Source organism: Numenius arquata, chromosome 6, assembly GCF_964106895.1.
Source record: "Numenius arquata chromosome 6, bNumArq3.hap1.1, whole genome shotgun sequence".
NCBI classification, from domain to species: Eukaryota; Metazoa; Chordata; class Aves; order Charadriiformes; family Scolopacidae; genus Numenius; species Numenius arquata.
The window spans coordinates 45,909,354-45,927,995 of NC_133581.1; the positions used below are offsets into that span (position 1 = coordinate 45,909,354).

The 18,642-nt window shown below is 40.6% G+C and overlaps 1 protein-coding gene across 1 annotated transcript in view; it reads right to left on the reverse strand.

Moving 5' to 3' along the window:
• The window catches only part of SMOC1 (SPARC related modular calcium binding 1), a 127,325-nt gene that overhangs the window by 47,589 nt on the left and 61,094 nt on the right, over positions 1-18,642 (reverse strand). Inside the window, exon 5 of the mRNA XM_074148866.1 lies at positions 17,448-17,495. Coding sequence (XP_074004967.1) covers positions 17,448-17,495 — 48 coding nt within the window. The remainder of the gene's footprint in view (positions 1-17,447; positions 17,496-18,642) is intronic.

The following is an 18,642-nucleotide window of genomic DNA, read 5'->3' on the forward strand; positions in this document are numbered from 1 at the left end:
AAATTAGCCATTAAGCTACTGAAAGGTATTAAATAGTGATAGAAGAAATGCAGCAAATAAACAAAAATACCAAACTAACCTTTGAACTGTGTCTTGTTTTTAAGATAATCTCAGTAAAACGGCTGTGAGCTGCACAATCATTTCCTCACTTAGTTTCTAAGGCCAAATTGTCAAAAAGTCCACATTGTAGCAGAACCCAGTACAATGTTAAGTTTTCAGCAAACAGAGGGAAGTATAATTACTCCCCTGTTGTTCCAGCAAGTATAGTTCTTTCATCACACATCCAAGAAAAAATGCAGTAGACAAGAACTCTGTAATTACATTCACCATATTTCAAAAATCAAAAGCAGGGATATTTCTGATTATTTTTGTAAAGGTAATGAAATAGTCACATAAAGGAAAAAATTGCATTTTATTAAAAGCACCATACTCACTTCCCAGCTGCCAGCTTCTTACTCTGAAACTACCAAATCTATTTCTTAAACTGGAGAATTCTCAGTAGGTCTCAATGTTTCAAATTAGCTTATGGCAAAGAGTTTCACTGCCATTCCCTTTGGGCAGAAGAACAACCCTAATACTTGTCTGCTCTCATTTGATTTTTCCTCTCGCTCAATACACCATTCATCACACTGAACATTTGTTCCGCTGGCCTGTTTCCTCCTGGTAAACAAGGAATACGTTCTATTTTACATACCTGAAAGTTTTGAACAAACATTTTGTATTCCTTAAAGAAGCATTTTAACATAGAACAGAAAAACCAAGCTGTTTCAGAGACCTGAGGTCTCCTGTGATATTATACAAGATGCACAGGATACTGTTACTTTGGAGGTGATGGTCATTGAAATATGTTCATGAAGTATGATGTGTTCCTTTCTTCAAAAAGCTATTAAATTCCACACTTTCAAAAAAGGCGTGTAACTGCAATAGTTCCTCATGCAGAGCACGTCACAGAGTGATCAAAGAGGTCACATAAGTGCTTCCTAATCCTTCTAGATGGCAATGCTTCCAGATGAGGAACTCACATACTGGAGAACCATCAAAGATAATTTCCCTAGGTTGCAGAATACTCTCAGGGACTTGATGAAGAATGCATTGGCATGGAAGCTTCTCTTCCATGTTTTACAATCCAACATGAACACCCACTTTATTTTTCCAAGATAACCACCAAATACAGACAGCATACCTTTAATGGGACATAGCTTTAAAGCCATAAAACTCCTTTCCACTACATCTCCTACACCTGCAAAAGTTGAACTGATTTTTCTGGCTGAACTGGTGTCAATTTAAAAATGGTATTTTTATCTTATCACTGGTAAGAGTGAAACAGAAGATCCATATAACTCCCTCTAAGCCATTTTCACACTAAGATACCATGCCTATAAACCAGAAGCCCACTTGCACTATCACTGTCAGAGGCTTGCAAGCTTAAGAACAGTTTTTGTTGTGCAAGTCTAACAATAACTCAGATCTGTTGCTTGTGGTGGGCAAGTACTCTTTACACTCCCACTATGCCTTCCCTCCCTTACCCTTGCATCCACATCTGGAATGACTGCAGTGTACACTGGGGTTGAGGGACAAGAAGATTGAGTTCATGCTAAAAATGACTGTTAAAGTGATCTTTTTACTCTGAACGACAGGCACCAAGGCCACAAGCAACTCGAGTTATGTCTGGGGAAAAGTAAACTCCCTGACACAGAAAAAACATAACTTACTATGGAAAAATGTGAAGTAACTGCCTGCTGCTGTGAATCACTGCTCTTGCCTCCAGCCACCTAATGGAAGCTGAAGAAAGGGGAAAGTTAGGTGACAGAATTAACCTTCCGTATCACATCTCCTTACCCAGGAAAATACACCCACTGCAAAAGTCATCTGTATACTTGCATCACCACATTAAGAGATTGAGATCTATACTCTTCCTAAGCAACCTCAACCTTCAGAACATCGCCTTTGTGTTATCACTGGAATCCATGAAACATTCTGTAAATATTTCTACCATTTTAAAGAGTGCTAGTGTTTATGGGGTCAACCTTTCAGGCCTTGTACAAAATCTAGTCTTTTTTGTAAGTCTACAGCTTGAACATCAAGGGTTTTCAGACTTTGAGGCAGCCTGATAGAATTAGAGGATGACAATTTTAAGTGCATAGCTCTGCCCTGGGAGGAGGCAGCCTTTCTCCAGTGTCAAGTGGTTCCTTCACTAACCATCATTGGGTTTTGAGTGAGCCATTACGGAGCACAGCTGAAGCTAAACAGACAACTCAGAGAGCCAGGGCAATGAGTGAATTCTTAGCATGCCTTGTTCTATGTAGCAAAGCCCACCTTTAGTGAGTCTCTCAAACCAAAAGGAAAGGAGAAGAGCTTTCCTAGACTTAAGCACTCCTGAGGGACTTAAGTCATACGTACACCTTTCTGTGGATTTAGTAACTCTGGTCAGATGCAAAGACCTGCCAGGTCAACTCAAGCTCCCTGTATCTGTGCCATTTCCGAATCTTCAAGATGAAATTTTACATCTTTGACATTTCTGTGTATTACTCCCACGGCTGGGGGTGTTGTTTTAAGTATTAAAAAAACCCCAACAAAACCTGTGTTCGCACTACATGGGGTCTTACACAAAAACACACGTCCCTTCCAGTATTGTAGGGGTAGAGCAAATTGTTGTCTTAATCACAATCTTTCCCTAAATCAAGTGAAACAGTTTCAGCAAGTCATAATTAATTTAATAGTCTACGCAACTTTTATGCAGAAACATATATTGCCAATATAAATGCAGAAAGTTAGCACTCATGCCCAAAAAATGGGAAATTCTTACAATCCAGCCAAATCAAGATAATTTCTTGCCAAGAAGCTGAAATGGAAATGCACCAGTGCAGATAGACTTCCCTGCCAGGTTTTCTCACCCCTTTTCATAGAACCATAGAATCATTTAGGTTGGAAAAGACCTTTAAGATCAACTCCAACCACTTCTATGCATGAAGATCCATCAGCTGTTAAGAAAAACCCCAACTTTTTAAACCAAATCAGCAAAAGCAAGTTCTCACTCTTTATTGCCTTCATTTTAAGAAACAGCAACAATGCACTCTCTGGATGTAACAACCCACAAACACTTGGACACGGACCAAAAGAACAGAAAAGTTTTGCTTAAAAAGGTGAAAATGTGCGCAAGTGCTGAACATGAAAGGCCTCTGCATGGCTTAAAGAGCTCTTAACTGCAAAGGTTGACTTGCACTGTTGCTGCAGTGATTTTTCCCTTCTTTCTTCAACTATTCTGTATGCAGTACAGACGTAGACAGTGTTTACTTCAACACCGCATTCCAGGCATCATCCAGATAGGAGAAGAGCCTTCCCCTGCGCCTTCTGGAAGGCATTCTCTTCACATCTCCCTCGCAGGTGCATCAACATGAAAAAGCCACTCAAACCCAGAGGACTTTGTGGTCCCATGTAGTCAGTGCATTTGTATGGCAGCACAATTCTTTGCCCTGCGAGAAAGCCTATCCCACGCACAGACAGCTGGAAGTAACTCTGACCCCCGTGACACAATTCAAAGCCTCCTCTGTTTGGCTTTTTGATTCCTGATTGACACATTCACTGCCAGGCAGAGATAAATGCTGCTGGGAGGACAATGTTGATCCGCTCTATTCTTGTGAAGGACTTTTTCAGAATAATAAACAAAAAACATTGGTGTGCTTAAGTGTCTGAATAGAACTGGAGATAGAGAGGGGACTGGAGTGCTTTACAGAGTCTGGCAAGTCAATTGAAGAGTTAATTGTCTGGGTGTACAATGAGTTTATTCTGACCACAAACAAAGAACTCCCTCTTCCTGGGCCTGGGCCTTCAAAAGCAAATGTGTCAAAAGGGGTCTGGAGCCGCACTCTGTATTAATAGCAATGCTCTAGTCTCTGGGATTCAGTGGCTTTAAAACTGTTGAATCCCGAGATTCAGACAGGATCTCTCTAAAATCCAAAGTCCTCATTTACTGCTTAAGTTCTCAAAGTATTTCTACAGTAATTAGCCAAAACAAACCTGCCTTCTAACTTCTCATTCTTTGTAGCTTTCAAATGGCTCCTTTTGAAAAATAAAGGCACAGCAAGATACTACCCTTCAGATGCGATGCTGTAGACACCTTCCCCAAAATGAGATCCAGTTTTATATTATTTCAGTTCTGTATCATTTAACAGGAGTCAGTTTAAATAAGTGGCCCTGAATGTCTCGTACTTGGGAAGATACACAATCCCAGCCCACATCTGGACTCGTATTTCAGAGCTTCCACTATAATAGGTCAAACCAACACAATGTCCAAACACACCCCCTGCCTCTGGGAAAGTTCAGATCCAGATTCAGATTTGAACTTTGCAGGTTGAACCAAGCCCTATGGTAATTACCACTTAAATACCTGACTCAGTTTTTTTAAGTCATGCAAACCTTTCTGGGGAGGAAAAAAAAAAAAAGTCTTCCTAGTACTGCTGCATGGAGGACAATGCAGCTGAAAACTAAGCCATTATACTTTACCACTTTGATGGCAAAACTCTCACAGATTTTGGTGCCAATGCAGAGAGCGACAAACACACATGTTATTCTAGGAACAATCAGCAGCCATAAACGCTCAGAGAATTAAGCTGAGCTGGTTGTGAACTTTCTAGTGATGTAAATTTGTTTCAGTATTTGTGAAAAGTTGTTGTTTTAACCCACTCAGAAATGTAGCATTCCAAATAATAGTTTTCCTCAGGTATACGGGCATGCTTCCAAGCAGAAGACAAAGCAAGAACCTTAAAATAATCAAAGCCAGCATTTAGAGCATGCACCTAATTCAAACTTGAGACCCACCTTTTGCTCTCCCCTTTCTCAAGCTAAGATCCCAACTATAGTGTGATCAACTAATTTGGGAGGACAGCAGGGAGCCACAAGCTTATGTGATCTCTCTTTTGTCCTAGCAGGTAAAAAAAGAGGGGTTCAAAACCTTGAAACCTGTGAAATAAGATTTCTTGGGTTTCAGCCAGTTTCTCTCCAAATTGTGAACAGTAAACCACAGTCTTAACCAATTTTGCAGGCTTGGAGTTTTGGACAAGTAGCAGCAATATCTCCCAAGTGGCCTGGATACAGAAGTAGTTCAGATCAAGGAACCTGCACACAGTCCTGCTGTTTTGAACTTAACTAGAATTTTCAGTTCATTTTTGGGCCAAAGTCCAACACAGAGATCTTTTCTATTGAAGCAATTTGCCTGTAAGAGATGGGTAGAGCAGCAGATGATCAGATTTTAGTTTGGTTAACAGAGCATTTCTAAGGTCAAATGCAAGGAAGTCTGGATGGAGAAGACCTGTCATTGCACATAGGTTTATCTCATGCAGTTTTACAGTTTTCAGACTACACAACCAAATTCCTACCCAAAAGGCAAAACACGTATCTTCAAAGATTTGGAAATAATAGGAAAATAAATGCCCAAGGCCATATTTGAACCTTATCTGCTAAAAAGGAGAAGCAGGTAATAAAGGCCATGGCAGTTCAAGACCATCTCCAGTTTAGAGTCACACAAAAAGCTTTATTTTGATCAATGTGGAATCACTCTCAAGCTGTGAAGGCATGTCCCCTCTGTTCTACCGCTATCTTCAGAGACTTGTTAATCTCAGCCTCCCTCAACACTCCCCACAGCAGTTTCATTTGTGAAGCTAGACAGAAATCACATGGTATCGTATGACTTAGACATACATCCTGTTATCAGCCCTGACCCACAGAACCAAGCCTTATGTCCTTCAGTTACGTCCCTTCCCCAAAGAGAATGGCATCTAGCTTGGCAATGGTTTCAATTGTCTTAAGTCAAAATGTTCAATTCATTCCCAGAGTGACTCAAATTGCCAGTGAAGGAAAAAAAAAAAACATAACTTAAAAGAACCTGCTTATCATCCATTCAAAGGTTCTTGAGGGGCCTGCTAAAATGCAAGTCATATTTTTGTTAATCTACCATTTTCACTGTATCAGATTTGACCATTTCTCCCTTTGAGATGAGTTCCTCCCTTCCCTCATAAGCAAAGTGTCGTAATCCTTTGTAAGAACGCAGTATTTCCCTGGTATTGCTGCATCTTTTTTATCCTGCTGCTTTTCTTGTCACCCTGCTGAGATAATAATCAAAAAAGTCATTTCTTAATGACTGTATAAACTATGCAATACTTTCATCTTGAAAAATGAGCATGCTCTCAATCCCATGGTGTCACAATTTATCCTCCTTTGTATTTTTCATATACCTCATGAAATCAGCCAGACAACAGCAGGGACAACACTAAAATCCCTCTTTGGCCTAGAGTGCATTGGTCCTACTGTACAGCTTGCCTAGAAACGCTACTTGCAAATGCCATACATCTACCCATAAACCTGTTTATTTCACAGCAGATAACTTCATAGCATTTTGTAGCACACGAGCTGAGAGCCCATCTTCACCAGCCACACGAGCATGGTTAAAAAAACACTAGTTCAAGTACTTGTTGAGGAATGAGAAGTAGAGCAAAGCTGAGAGCCTCAGCTCAGTTTCCAGGTTCTGCTTCAGTCATCTAATAAGTTTTCAGGCAGGATTGCAGCCTGCCTGTCCTGGCAGACTGATGTTTCACAGCTACTAGCAATGTTCTGCACAGCTGAAAACAAGAACCTGCAACCACCACTGAGCACAGCTATTTTCCTTACACATCTGCAAACAAGAACCTGCAACCACCACTGAGCACAGCTATTTTCCTTACACATCTGCAGCAATTTCAGTGGCATAAAAAGCTCAGCTACAACAGCACATGGGAAGGCCATTGGAATACTTTGAAACCTAAAGAACTCATATCGGCTTCAGAAATAGGCTCCCTATGGAAGTAAACAATATTTTTCTTTCAGCTGCTTACTTAGCTTTACTTCAAAAATCTAATGTCATCCCCCTACTGACATACATACCAAAGGAGAAATGGAGGGATAGATAAAACAACCCAAGGGGACTGGATGGCTTTTGGGACTGGTCATAACACACAGCATTAAAAAATACCTGTTACCAAAAATCATGACTACCTGATAGTTACTGAAGAATCATGATGTATTTCTTAATGGACAATGGCAGCTGACTGGGGGAACAGCACTAAGTTTCAAAAGTGAGCCTCCAGGCTCATTTTGACCAGCAAACATCTTCATGGGTCAACTGGTGTAGAAAAGCCTTGCTGTGGTAAATGCAGCCCAGCAATTATATGGTTGTAAATCCAGCACCCCTTTTTCTTTAGAGAAAAGGATGAAGGTAATGAAGAGAAGAGGAAGAATAGGAATAACCTTATTCTTCAGGGAGATAAACAGTTGAAAGGAAATAAAACAGCTGTAATAAACAGTGAATAAAGAAGAATTAGGCTCTGCATCCGTGTAACAAAAGTTGTATCCAGTGCACATCAATACAGGCTACAACCAAATTATTTGGAAAAGGTCATGCCAATACACAGAAGGGATGTTAGACCTTCTTGCCCCCAAAAGAGAGTACCATCCATAGTAATAAAGGAAGAAAAGGAAGGTGAATCAGAAGAGACAGTACAGTACACATGGGTGTTCCAGACAGTCTTGGCACTAAGCTTCACCAGGGAAGTGGAGAGGACAGGCAGAACACAGAAAAAACAGAGCAGCAATATTGTAAGGGCTGGATAAATCACAGTTCTCCTTCAGCAAGGGTCGGGGTACACACTATTAGGAATATTTGTTGGGTTTTTTTCCAGAGCAGAAACACCTCCAAAGTGTCAGCATTACTTACACTGTGGAGTGAGCGATGAGATCAAGGAATCAGCAATAGCTTCTCCCCTGAGAAGGAGGAGAAGCAGAGGAAGCGAGGCTTACTTTTTTTATAGCTTCCGACTTGGTAGAATACATTTTTATCTCACCCTGTAAACACAAGAAGTATGATAGATACTGCAGGATTTTAGACCACAGTATCTTAATTTTGAACCATCTTCCACTTGGCTCACTGCCTTGAGTGACTTTTGAAATAAAACAGGGAGCAAAAAAGTTTCCGCACAAAGAAATATTTCACTTAAGACACCGTATCTCATAGCAAGATTTTAGCACTTGACATTGCCCCAGACTTGGAGAGAAGTTTGCAGAAAGCTCTATAGCATTGTCAACAGCTGCCTGATGACAGTTAGCAAAAGCAACCACCACCATAGGATTATTTAGTTTAGCCTCTCTGGTTTGATTCTACCTACAATATATCATGTCTTTTTTCAGGAACCTCTGCTTTGATGTGAAGTATTCTCTGTTCCCCCCCCCTCAATACACACACACACACACACCCACCCTTGACTACTTCTCCCAAAAGGCTGCTCAGAGTCCACAATCAACTCCACCTTATCACTTCTAGGCTGTGTAAGAGACCAGATACCTGGAGCTGTGGAAAGGGCAGCACATCTGAAAAGCCCACGAGGACACTGTGATTCTTATCTTAGACTGCTTTGCTGAACAAGCAAAAATATTAGCGATTGTTACGCAAGCTTCATACGACTAATGATCAGATCCCTACCTTTGGGAACATTTTAGAAGCTACCTGAAATATATGGTGGTCTGGGGCAAGGGGCATGAAGGGTGCACTTGGAATCTCACAATCTCTCTTCCCTCTCCCCCCAACATCACACACATTCCCTCTCACATCTCTCCTTCCAACTCTGGTCTCTTCAAGGTAAAGACTCTATAAATTCCCCCACATCTTCAAGGAATACAACCTATAAGTGGGGGGTGGAGACAGCAACAAATTTCCCAGATCAATGGCCATTTGAAATTCAGACATATGGCTGAAGCCCTACAGCTGCATGTGTTAATTACCACACGTGTCCCCTGTAAAGCAGTCTGTTAAACACAAAAAGAAAACAGAGGAGAAAAAAGCCGTTCCAAGGGATTAAGTAAATAGTCTAAATTTTTGACCCTGCTCCCCCAGACACATGCCCGTGTATAAGAACACAAGCTCCCTTCCTTTCTGCCGACACCTGCATGCTGAGGAAGCACAAGAGCCTTCCATCTCTAGCCATGTGCACTGAACCCATCTCAAAGTGTACTTTCCCCCTTCCAGCTCCCCTTTCCCCCTGCCCAGCCTCTTCTCTTGCCAGCCTCTCTCCCTTTCTCCTTTAGAGAACTAATTCCTGGCTGACAACCAGACTAGTCTTGAGCTTACAATACGCCTTTTCATTTCCTTGCAGGCAAAGAGAATGGATACCTCGCTGCTACGTCTGTATTGCATGTGTGCAAATGAGGGAAAAGGAAAAACACCTATGTTTTTTTCACCACTTGTTTCTGCAGGTTTTTTCCCTCCAGGATCATTAAGCGCAGAGGTTCAGAGCTTTAGCAAGTGAGCACAACTTTGCTCTCTAACTATATTGCTCCATCTAGTTCACCCCAGGATCTGAATTTAGTCTAAAGGAGTTTTTGTGTTTGTTTATGAAACTGAAGGAATACTTTTTCTGTATCAGGAAAGAAAAAAAGAAATGAAGGGAGGCAGATAGGGAGGGTATCTGAGTAGTGCTGGAAGAACCTCCAAAGATCTAATGTGCTTCAGAAGGAAATCTGTATGCACAGAAAAAAGGATGTCTCAAAAGTGTACACAGAGTACAAGTGACAGAACATTCTCAAAATTAAAATATTTCTAAGAGGAAAAAGGTTATTTCTCAAAGTTACAGACTGCCAGATATCTACAGATTGACTGTTCAAAACGAGCCTAAGACAACTGATTTTAAACACTGTCATCATCACTTTCTCACCATTTGTGAGAAGCTGAGCAGTCAAGATGAAACCCATCAAGTCTGTACACTTCAGAATTACTTTGCTGCAGCAACTAAAGGTCCCACCAGAACTGAGCACCAAGCTGAGCAGAGTGATACGTTAGAAAAGACATGGACACAGCCCAGAAAAATTGAGTCTGTCAGGAAGACTTCTCCCATCCCTAGCCTTTATCAAAGCATTTTGGAATACATGTCCTTTGCTGTCAACATAAAACAAAAACCCAGATGAGTGCATGGAGAGAGGCTATTATTCTACCCAGCTCTGTTCTAAAGAAGTTTTAATTCCCATAGGTGCCATCTCCAGAACTTGAACAAACATTGTGGTTGCCTCTCCCCTACCTTACTCACAAGCACACATGCTCTGCATGCATTCAAGCTTTCCCATCACAATTTCACAGTTTATCGCACTTATATAAACCTTGACAGAGCTCACTGGGGCAAAGGAGTTAAAAGGAAAGTATCCACAGTATTTCCCTCAACTGAACCCCTGCATCCGCAACTAAATACATTTCCTGGTGCATTACATTGATTTGAAAGACATCTGAACATTAGTGCGGTTTTCTAGATTCCTCTGCAGGATGCAAATACTCAAAATAGGGTCATGTTAGGCTGAAACAAGAAAACAACTTTTAGTTTCACTTATCTGTGAACCCAGCAATTTCTCCAATTTATCCTCAGGTTTATTTTTAAGAAACAGCTACAGAAGACAGGAAGTCTAGGACTATTAATTTCAAAGTTACAATGATGCTGTTTTAAAGGATCTAGAGAAATACATAGTGTAATAGTAGAACATCTTGGCATGCTGATTCAGACACTCAAAGAGCATGGGAAGAATTTTTTTAACTAGTCTTTAAAAAAGAAAAGGTGTTGAGGCCACATAGCTACAAAGTATTTAAATGACAAAAACAACCCACAGACCCCAGAACTATTCAATTTCTCTGCAAGCTGTAATTGGGTCAGACACCAGAAATCCGTGTATAGCACATAAACAGTTACTAATACCTTAACAGATGTTGCTTAATCAATTGTTAGTCTGCTTATTAGACCTACTCACCAGGCTGCTCAATACTATGACTTAATCATTTAAAAACCTTTACAGCTGTCCTTAAGACATTACAGACATGAGTAGTCTGTAGATTGCTATAATAACACTTGTAAACTACAGTTTTATTAAGTCATATTATATAGACTAACCTACCGATTAGAACTGTTGCTTTACAGATGAAAGCAGAATTCTTGCATTATATCAAACAAAATATACTTTAAAACAGAATTTGCCTTGTGCTTAAACTTGCCAATGAAACTTTCTTCAGCCTCAAATTTGATACATATGTTCCGAGGCCCACAAAAAATGTCTTCATGAAAACTAAATTTCAGACAAGTCAGTGATGTGGGGACCCAAAAGGATTGTTTTTAATTCTACTGTTTATGTAGCGAATTTGAGGCTGAATTTTTCTTCTAGACCTTAATATTTCAAAAATGTGTTTGATTTATGAGATACATCTAAGTGTTTCTTAGAACATTGCTCTACTCAGGAAAAGTGACCCAGTATACACAGTAATGTAAAATTACATTCCCCTGTTCTCACAAAAATTGATGACAACTCCCATTCAAAAGCTGGGTTCTCTCTATCTTATAAAATCTGCAATATTGGCCAACCGCAATCTGCCATACTTATGAAATTTACTGGCTTTCTACAATTATGTTTAACTGGAATTTAATAAACAATTTTGTAGATTATGCACAGTATATGGACAGCAATAGGAATCAGACAGAATCCTGAATATCTACGAACTGGCAAACCTACTGCTTAAAGTAACAGTATTTTTTATAGAACTGTTTTCGTAATAGAGAAGCAAACTTAAATTCCACCACTAAGTTTGCTCGGAAATATAAATATGAGCTAACCAAAATCTTATGTGCTACAAATTCCATCTGCAAAATTTTTTATTCACAGCCCACTCAGGCCTTTGCAGGACAGTGGTTTTGTTGCACTATTCTCTCCCAGTTACTTCTCAGGCACCTGAGTTTTTATCCCAGTTTCATGAAAAGCTGCACACATTCATGTTTCTCCCAGAGACGACTTCCTGCCCCCTGTTAAATTTTATCAGGGTAGACTGAGAAGCTGTCCCCACCAGTGCGTGGTAGGACAAATCAAGCTTTTGCACATCCAGGCGAATTGAAGCATTCACATAGCACACGCACAGCAAATCTGCTGCTTTCAGGAAGCAAACTTACTATATATGCATAACACTGACCTTCCCCACAGCTCCACTACACAGCAGCTCTGTCCAGAAGCACCAAATTGTATGTGCACACTTTGTGTGCATGTGTATATTTTACCCAGAAGAGACCTGACAGAAACACATCAGCCCTAGTCTAGGAATATTACATGACGAAGTTACACAGTTCAGAAAGCAATTTTTGCATGAAAATTCTCCTTCATCCAGACTTATAAACTAGTGTATTATTTAAATATAAATACATAACAAGGGATCAAGAAGAATTGCTTGGGTAGCACTGCAGACTTAGTACCTGCTAATGTTCTGCAAGAAACTGACCATAAGACAGTGTTCACCAGCTAGAACCATCACTTGACTTCATACTGTCCCAGTAAACTTTTATTTCTTTCACCTTAACGATGAAGGCCATTTCTCTCTCTTTCCTGTATCCTCCCCAAGCTGCTAAAGACATCACAGACCATTTTCTCAGTATTTACAAGGCTGGAGAGACAGGAACAACTGGGCACTTGCAGCTTGGTTTGTGTAATAGCATAGCTCTGATTCAGATTTGATCAGTACCCAGTTGAATCCAGAAAGAACTGGAGCAGGTAAAGACCAAAGTCCTAGTCTCGAGTTTTGGTCACATTTCAACTTGACGTTTTTGTCAAGATATTATCTGTCTTCTAAGACGTACTAACCACGGTGGAGGCAGCACGCTCCCCTCCCTGCGAGCAGACAACAGGTGAATTAGTGCCAGCTGCACCTGACTTCTTACCACCAGCAGACAAAGCTTCCAGGTCTCCATGTACAAATGGTTCCAGTTATTTACATCCGCACAAGCTGTCCTCCACTTGGGTTTGCCTGAGGAGAGTGCTCACCCTTTACTGCTCAGTCTAATTACTGTCTCAGACTAATGGCTCATTACTGATTCAAATTGCTCAGTCTACTGGCTGCACAACTAGGCCATTAACATTTTCTAGAGATAAGACTCCTAGAAACTAGTGGGAAGAGCCACAGAATGGGACAACTTGCCTGCAATTGCAGCAGAGAATTTCTCTGCAATGAAGCCTGCTTTTAAGCCCACTGCTCGCAGTTAAGCCCACAAAAAGGAACCCAACTCTAGATGTTTAATTGACAGGAATTTTAAGTTGTTCATCTTAAGTTCTTCAACTTCCTTCAGTGTTTTCTTGTAGGCTGCAAACTCATTGGCCAAAGTTTTTTGCAACTCCATACAAGAGTCATGTCTACACATAAGACAGTAAGTATAAAATGAGCTCAGCCCAGGTTTTGCCTTCTGTGGGTCCATCAGAGCTTACATTTCACCAACATCACTGTACCTGTCCCAGGCTCAGGGAATTGCAGATGCTATTGCCAGCTTTTGCAACAGGGAAACAAAGCAAGTCAAAACAGGCCTGGAACTTTACGCACTGCAAGAGATTTTATGAAAGAAAAAGGGAGTTCATACCACTCAAGACTTTTAATGACTGACACTGACAGTTTATCCAGCCCATATTTATCCTGTACTTGCATTATCTTTTAATCCCAGACTATAGAACCAAGCCTCTTTTCCCATTTCCTTCATTCAGTTGATTTAAAAACGGTATCAACACCTCTTACAAAGTGTCCAGAACAGTTAACAACCACTAACAAACCAGTATCCCCATTTAGATATTTTCCTTTTTCACTCATTTCCAATCTCCCCAGTTCTAATTCACTCAGTTTCTAGTTTTAAGAAGGAAGACCAAGTGACTTTACGGAGATAAGAAATGACACAGCTGCCTTTCACATCCCTCTGTCTCTTGACCAACCTACTTTTTAAAACCTGCTCAGCGAAAGACACTACTCATGGCTGCAATATGCCAAATCTGTAGCTTTGAGCTCCTAGAGCCCCAGCATTCCTCAGATAAAGAAAATAGTTTTGTTTTGTTTCGTGTTTGCTTGTTTTGTTTCAAACGTGTGGCACAATTTCCCTTTGGCTGGAAAGGAACGTTCTGCATTCTTTAGGCAGGGAAGAAATCCAGTCATGTTGGCTCCAAGGCTGCCTTTCACTGCTTCTTAAAACATTAACAACCTCCCAGTGGGAGAGAGAGGGGGGAGATCCAGCACTCTAGGGGACAGCATGCATCTTCCAAGTATCTCAGGCCTTTCAAACTAAGCAGCAACTGGAATAAATTAGTGCAAGAAGCTCCTTATGAGAAATGATTGTACAATTTACAAGCCAGAATAAGAAACAGACAGCAACAGAAATCCACAGGTTCTGGATATTCTAATCCCACCCAAGAATAACTGCATTCCCTAACAAAGGTCCTGGAAACTTTTCTTCGCTTTCAGGCTGAATTCAGCACAGAAAGAACAGTGCTAAATGCCTGAGCTGCAAAGTCCACACACTGAACTTGTCCTGGAGAACCTAGGTTTCCATTCCACCTCATGCCTCCATCTCCCCGGGTGCAGGTCTGCTCTGCCTTCCAGCAACAGAGCATTTCTCAGATACAGAACAAATAGGTATGTCCTATTTTAAAGCTTTAAGTTTGGTGCCAATTTAATTTGATTTCAATTACCTTACAGGGCAAATTGTATGAGTAACTGGCATTGCATCATACAGCAATAGCAGCAATGTAAACATGGGCAACCAGAGCATGCGATTTAAAAATAAAAAGGGTTTCTTGCCAGCACTCTTGCCTGTTCTCTGCAGAAAGCTCCACAGAGCCACTTCTGGAACGCCATGCCAAGCGACATGACCATAAAGCCATCTCATTTTCTTTTTATCAGTAGTAAGATAGTCTGTGAGTGGACCTGCATGTTACCTCACATCTTCTGGTGACTCCATCATACCTATTGACCCCCAGAAATTAGGGCTAAACAGGATGGAAAAGAAGCCAAAACATTTGGAGAAAAATTACTACTGACAATCAGCCTTTTTCTCCTTCCAGTGTTAATTTGTCTCTTCCAAAGGAGAGCTAATATGCTAGTAAAGACTTCATTTATTATCCAACAGCTTAAGCCTACCCAACTACACTGTTTTTAAGGCAGAGCAGCCTCCATCCAAAACTATTTTGCCCTGAAGACTTGAAAGGCACCAGCATCACAGAAAGTTTATTAGCTCCATATTTTACATTCCTGTATGAATGGGACAAAAGACTTTTGAGTCTTAGCTATTCCTTTTCCTCCTGAGAGCACCTATTCCGTGCTAGATAATGCTCTTCGACTCAGAGACCCTCACCCAGGGATGGAGAGAGGAGTCCGCTGTGCAATGGGAAAAGTCTAAAAGCTCCCCAGTCAGATGGCAGTTGCCCTAAGTGATGTCAAATGTTCCTCTAAAAGAAAGGTCATCACTGACCCAGTTTCTACTGGACCCTTCCTCATCCTGCCCTCTTTGTCTTCTTGCAAAGAGTCTGAACACTGAGCTAGAATGGGTGGTTATATGCATGCTGGCTGTCACCAGTCTTCAGAGAAGCCAGACCTCCAGCAACCACTTTGCTTCGAGGAAGCCAGGCTGTTCGTGGTTCCAACTTCCTTACAACAGGACCTGATATGGGAAATTTGAATCAAGGTAACTTAAGTCAAGAAAACACACTGATAGGAAAACAAAATTCATTTTTAGATTCATTGCTAGCTGAAAAAGTAATGCTAAGTCCATCAAATTTTAAACCAAATTTTTTCAGCTTCTAAATGCCCCCTTGATTTTAAAAGACCTATTTAATAATTGCTCACAACTATTTTTCTAACATGATGGAGAAAGGATGAAGTGGCATGTGTGGGGGCTTCCAACAGATATGAACAAATTCAGAATTAGAGGTAACAAAGTTCAGATGATTGCTTGAAGCATTCTGACCCCAAGGGAAACATTTGCTGGCCCAAACCACGACAACAGCTACTGCATAGGATGCTTCTGCAGCCACATGACCAAGTGTACCATTCTTGAAACAGGATGCCACAGGCAGCACCAAGGAGAACCAACTTATTTTACAAATTTTAGATTAATTAATTCCATTTACAGTTCTCTTTTTTGCATGTTCCAACTTCTGAATTAACAAAGGGAGTGAAATAGAAAAACATTTTCAGATGTTTTCCCCTTTTGCTCCTGTTTATTATGAAATCCAAAGTCAGCTGCTTCCAGTTCTAGAAGAACAGACCAGGACTACTCAGGTAGGAAGCCTACAAACAACCCTCACTCAAAAATAATGCAAATTTCAAGAACTACTTGATTTGCTTGTACTTCAGGCTAGACTAGCAATGATTGCATTAACAGAATAACAATGCATTCAGCTGCCAATTATACATTAACATGTAATTACAGGTTTACAGAGACATATCCTTATCTAAAAAAAGAAGCAGGCTTCAGCATTCAGTCTTAACTAAGTAGCTTGTCTCGCATCTTTCTTCCCCCTACCTTTTCCTAAGCTACCATACATAACCAATAGACTGGAGAGCAGGTATGCTCAAAATGCATCACTGCTCCAAACATAGCAACCTATAATTCCTGTTAAGTGTTTTCAGTACTAGATTGACAGTCCCAGCATGAAGATGTCCTTCACATTAAAGTGTTGGCATCAAGGTAGGCATTCTTCCTGTGTTTTGAAGTGTCAAGAATAATTGCTTTAGAGAATTAGCAGTAAAAATCCTGCTTCATATATCAAAACAGGAACTTCTCCCAGGAAACAGCCTTCATCCTCACCAGAAGGAATGAGGATGCATTCAGCACCATTATCCTGTAACAAGGAGACAAACTCAAAAGTTGACTCTGAATGGGGACTAGAAGGGAAAAGGGTTGAAAACCAGGATGTAGAGAAGGCTCAAAGACAAACTTGACTGCACATCAATGTACACTTCAGTGGTCACCCCTCCCAAGACTATTTCAATGAATGCAAATCAGAGGACACAGAAGGGCTACAAATACATACAGGAGAAGAACGACACATCTAGTGCCTTGCTCAGGAAAGGCAAGGATTGAAAGAAAGGAATGTAAAGGACCACCAAAGCCTAATGCACAAAAGAGTGAGGTTTCCAAGCACAGCTAGGGTTTAATCCAGTGCTGCTGCAGCTGACCAGGGTGCTTTATGGTCTGTTAAAAAATGCCACAGCCATTACATTGGCACTCCTGAATCCCGTGTACTAGTCATATTGATAGCCTTCCTAATCTCTAGGTATTTTACTGAGAAATGCTCAATATTTAACTTTGAAGTGAACAAGCAGAGGTTATTCTGTGCCAGCTCCCCCCTTGGGAAGCTCTGCTTTCATGTACTACATCTCAGCTGATAAGCATGGAGCAGAGTGCACCATTTTCTACTCCACAGGGTGGTGCACAAACAGACCATCATCTTATTCCTCCTGCTGAAGGAGATGGTCTAAAGGCACCTAAGCTTTCCACACACCAAGCTGGTTAGGAACCTAGGTTCTGAGTTATCTCAAGGGACTTGGCTGGGCATCTGCTATTACAAAACAAGTTGCCATAGCACAGGACTTCACTCACCTTTCCTTCCTGAATTACCCTGGCTTGATGGTTTATCAGTTACAGAACCTAAAGGGGAGGAAAAGAAAAAAAGAGAAAAAAGACATCTATTTAGATGCTGCATGATCACACAGAACATTTAATGTCACATTAACAGTTAATACCTCAACCCACAAAGTGTCTGTTTTACTTGCTAACAGCTCAGTTTGGGATTCAGAGAGCCTATGGCTTCAACCAACTGGGAAAGCATAAGGAAGTTTTATGCATTAAGATGTTAAATCCAGATGAGAGTAAACAAGAAATCTTTAGTAGCTGGATCCAGTGATTTGAAAGAGCTCAACAGAACAGTGTGCTAGTAAGAAACCTGGAATAAATCCAAGGGCAAGAAGGAAAGATCAATAAGAGTCCCTGATTTCATTTGCAAATGTCAGGAAGAACAAATCAAAAACAGGTGGTGAGAGTGTGTAGGGAATGCAAGGGGCAGTATTCTAAAGGAAAGGGATTAAGTGGGACAATTTGCAGAAAATTGATTTCAACCGACCCCTGAACATCCCCAGCTGTTTGAAAAGGGACACTGAATAAGTTCCAGCATGTGCTTGAATAGAACACAGCTTGGGTTGTTTAATATAACTTAGATCTTCACATAATATATATGATTCTACACTTGTTCCTGCAGTTTGCTTTAGTGCTTCATCACACAGCTTTCCACTAAAACTTGAACTGATAATAAAAGCTTTTTGCACAAATGCATTACTAAAGTGTATAAAAGTCTACGACAAGTTGGTTTAGGGTTTTTTGAGTAGCTTTATTCCCAAGAAACTAATTCTTCTGTGCACTATTACTAAACAGTTCCAATGATTACTGATTCTTCAGGGAACATGGATCCAAAAGTCAGCTCCAAAGGATGCAGCTCTGACAGGCCCAAGAGTCTGGTCAAGAAAAACTCTAAATGTAAAAATCTATTTCCCAGACACTTTCACTTGCAGATCAGTTTATCACAGATCTACTGCTGAATTACAAGTAGGAAGCACATACCCAGTAATAGTCATCACAGCTGTAACATCTGTGTTTCCTACAATACACCATGCCTTTACTTTCCTGGTAACACAATTTTATACACAACTCAAGGCTAAATGAACAGATCACCAAAACTCTAAAACATGCCCTTCCAAAACCATATACTGGGAATGATGGAAAAAAATAATAATCTAAGGTT